This window comes from Setaria viridis, chromosome 6, assembly GCF_005286985.2.
Source record: "Setaria viridis chromosome 6, Setaria_viridis_v4.0, whole genome shotgun sequence".
Lineage (NCBI taxonomy): Eukaryota > Viridiplantae > Streptophyta > Magnoliopsida > Poales > Poaceae > Setaria > Setaria viridis.
The window spans coordinates 27,384,768-27,386,467 of record NC_048268.2 but is presented as its reverse complement, the minus strand read 5'-3'; the positions used below and the strand labels follow the sequence as shown (position 1 = coordinate 27,386,467).

The 1,700-nt window shown below is 59.9% G+C and overlaps 1 protein-coding gene across 2 annotated transcripts; it reads right to left on the bottom strand.

Annotated features, from left to right (window-relative positions):
• Window positions 1-510: 510 nt before the first annotated feature.
• LOC117861263 (uncharacterized) lies at window positions 511-1,700 on the bottom strand. Of its 2 annotated transcripts, XM_034744793.2 has the most exons (3): window positions 1,262-1,697; window positions 986-1,137; window positions 511-877 (listed from the first exon to the last, which is right to left on the bottom strand). In XM_034744793.2, exons 1-3 carry the CDS (start codon window positions 1,569-1,571, stop codon window positions 752-754), a joined length of 588 nt encoding a protein of 195 aa, XP_034600684.1. In that variant the 5' UTR covers window positions 1,572-1,697; the 3' UTR covers window positions 511-751. The 2 variants fall into 2 exon arrangements, with proteins under 2 accessions (XP_034600684.1, XP_072150572.1); XM_072294471.1 differs by having other exon boundaries at window positions 511-1,137; window positions 1,262-1,700.

The window sequence follows — 1,700 nt, the reverse complement described above, 5'->3', positions numbered from 1 at the left end:
TGTCATTGTGGTTCTCCGTGCTCTATTCATCCATGTTGACATTTGGAAGTTATTATTGGCCTATGCGCCATGTTCCTGCTGCGTTTTATTTCAACTATCATGCAAGCAAGGCCCTAATATATTAACTAGGTTGCTAATTACCTTGTGAACTTGACGTGATTTTGTTCCTATGCAAATTTGGATCATAATTTTATCGTTGACATCTTTGTATTTTTATTCAGTTTAATTGTTATTCCTATGATCTGTGTATTTATGGGTACCTGGCAATGGGGGTAATCTTTACCAGCGTCCCTGCGTGGTGAGGGCAACTCACTTGTGCAGACTACTAAACGCCATCTTTAATTAGTTATGGGTGAGCTGCTGCCAGCCCACCTAGCTCACGGGCTCAGTTAAGGCAGCCCGGACTACCAAACGCAACCGAAGGATTTCACGGCTGCCTGCATGAGAGGTCGAATCGAATCCAGCCAGCGAGATTCGGGGGTGGAATTTGGAACCGCGACTCCGCGAAAATGATTTGCAAGGCTACTTCTTCACTGTTCCATCACTGTGATCTGAATTCTGATGGCAAAACAACTACACGGGGAGCAGTTCTTGCTACTGTCTCGCTCGCCGCTCCTCGGAGTCTCCCTCTCTCTCGCCCAATGTACATCTACTACAATCCTACTAAATCCATCCCTTCCTGTCATTCTATTCTAGTACTGCTCGGAGTCGCTCGCCGCAGTTGCAGTGTTGCAGAGCAGCCTCGGTCGGGTCAGCTCGCCGACTCGGAGATGCTCTGCAGCGACGGCCGCCAGTTCCGCCCTCCTCTCGCAGCGGCGCCGCCGCCGCCGGACCCGCCGCGGTGATGCCGGTCCGCCTTCTCCGCCCGCTTCCGAACCTGGACCAAGAACGAGGCCAAGTCAGCGATTGAGAGTCTGGATTCCGGAATCCGCAATTCAGAATCGGAGATTCGGAGGCCAGGAACAGGGGACGAGCGATCACTCACCTCGTCGGCGCCGGGCTGCCCCCGCGCATCGCCACCCGCGGCGGTGGCGGCGTGTCCCGGCTGCGACGGTTGCCGCCGCCGCCGGTCGTCGAGCGCCTCCTCGCACCGCCGCGTCTTGTCCTGCCGCCTGGCCTGGATCGCCTTCGCCACCTCTGCGCAAGCGAGACCAATTGGGGAACGGATTGTGAGCTCGTCGATCTCCGAGGGAGAGAGGAATTGAAGCCAGAAACAGAGCGATCCAAGAACCGCCTTTGATGCGAACGGACGGACACGCACCTTGCGATGTGATGAGGCGGTAGACCTGGCCGAGCAGCAGCGCGTCCTTGGGCTTGAGGAGCTTCACCTTGGTGATCTTGGTGACGCCGCCGCCGACGCCGCCGCCGGCAGCGGCCGCCGCGCCCGCGGACAGGGGGTCGGGCTTGGCGCCGCCGACGCCGGCGACGCGGAGGACGACGAGCGCGACGTAGTGCCCGGGGTTGCTGCGCATCACCTCGCCGGCCGTGGCCGGCCCGTACAGCCGCTCCACCTTGCCGCCGGGGTGCTGGATCACCACGGCCGCCGCCTCCGCCGCCTGGCAGTTGCCCATCTCCGGCCCGCCCTGCCTGCGACCGCAACGGCCGAGTCCGAGCGAATTGTTGTTGCGAATTGCGTGGTGGTGGAGCCGCGGGCGCCGCTTGCGCTGGGGGATTTGATCTCTGCCGAGGACAACGGGGGG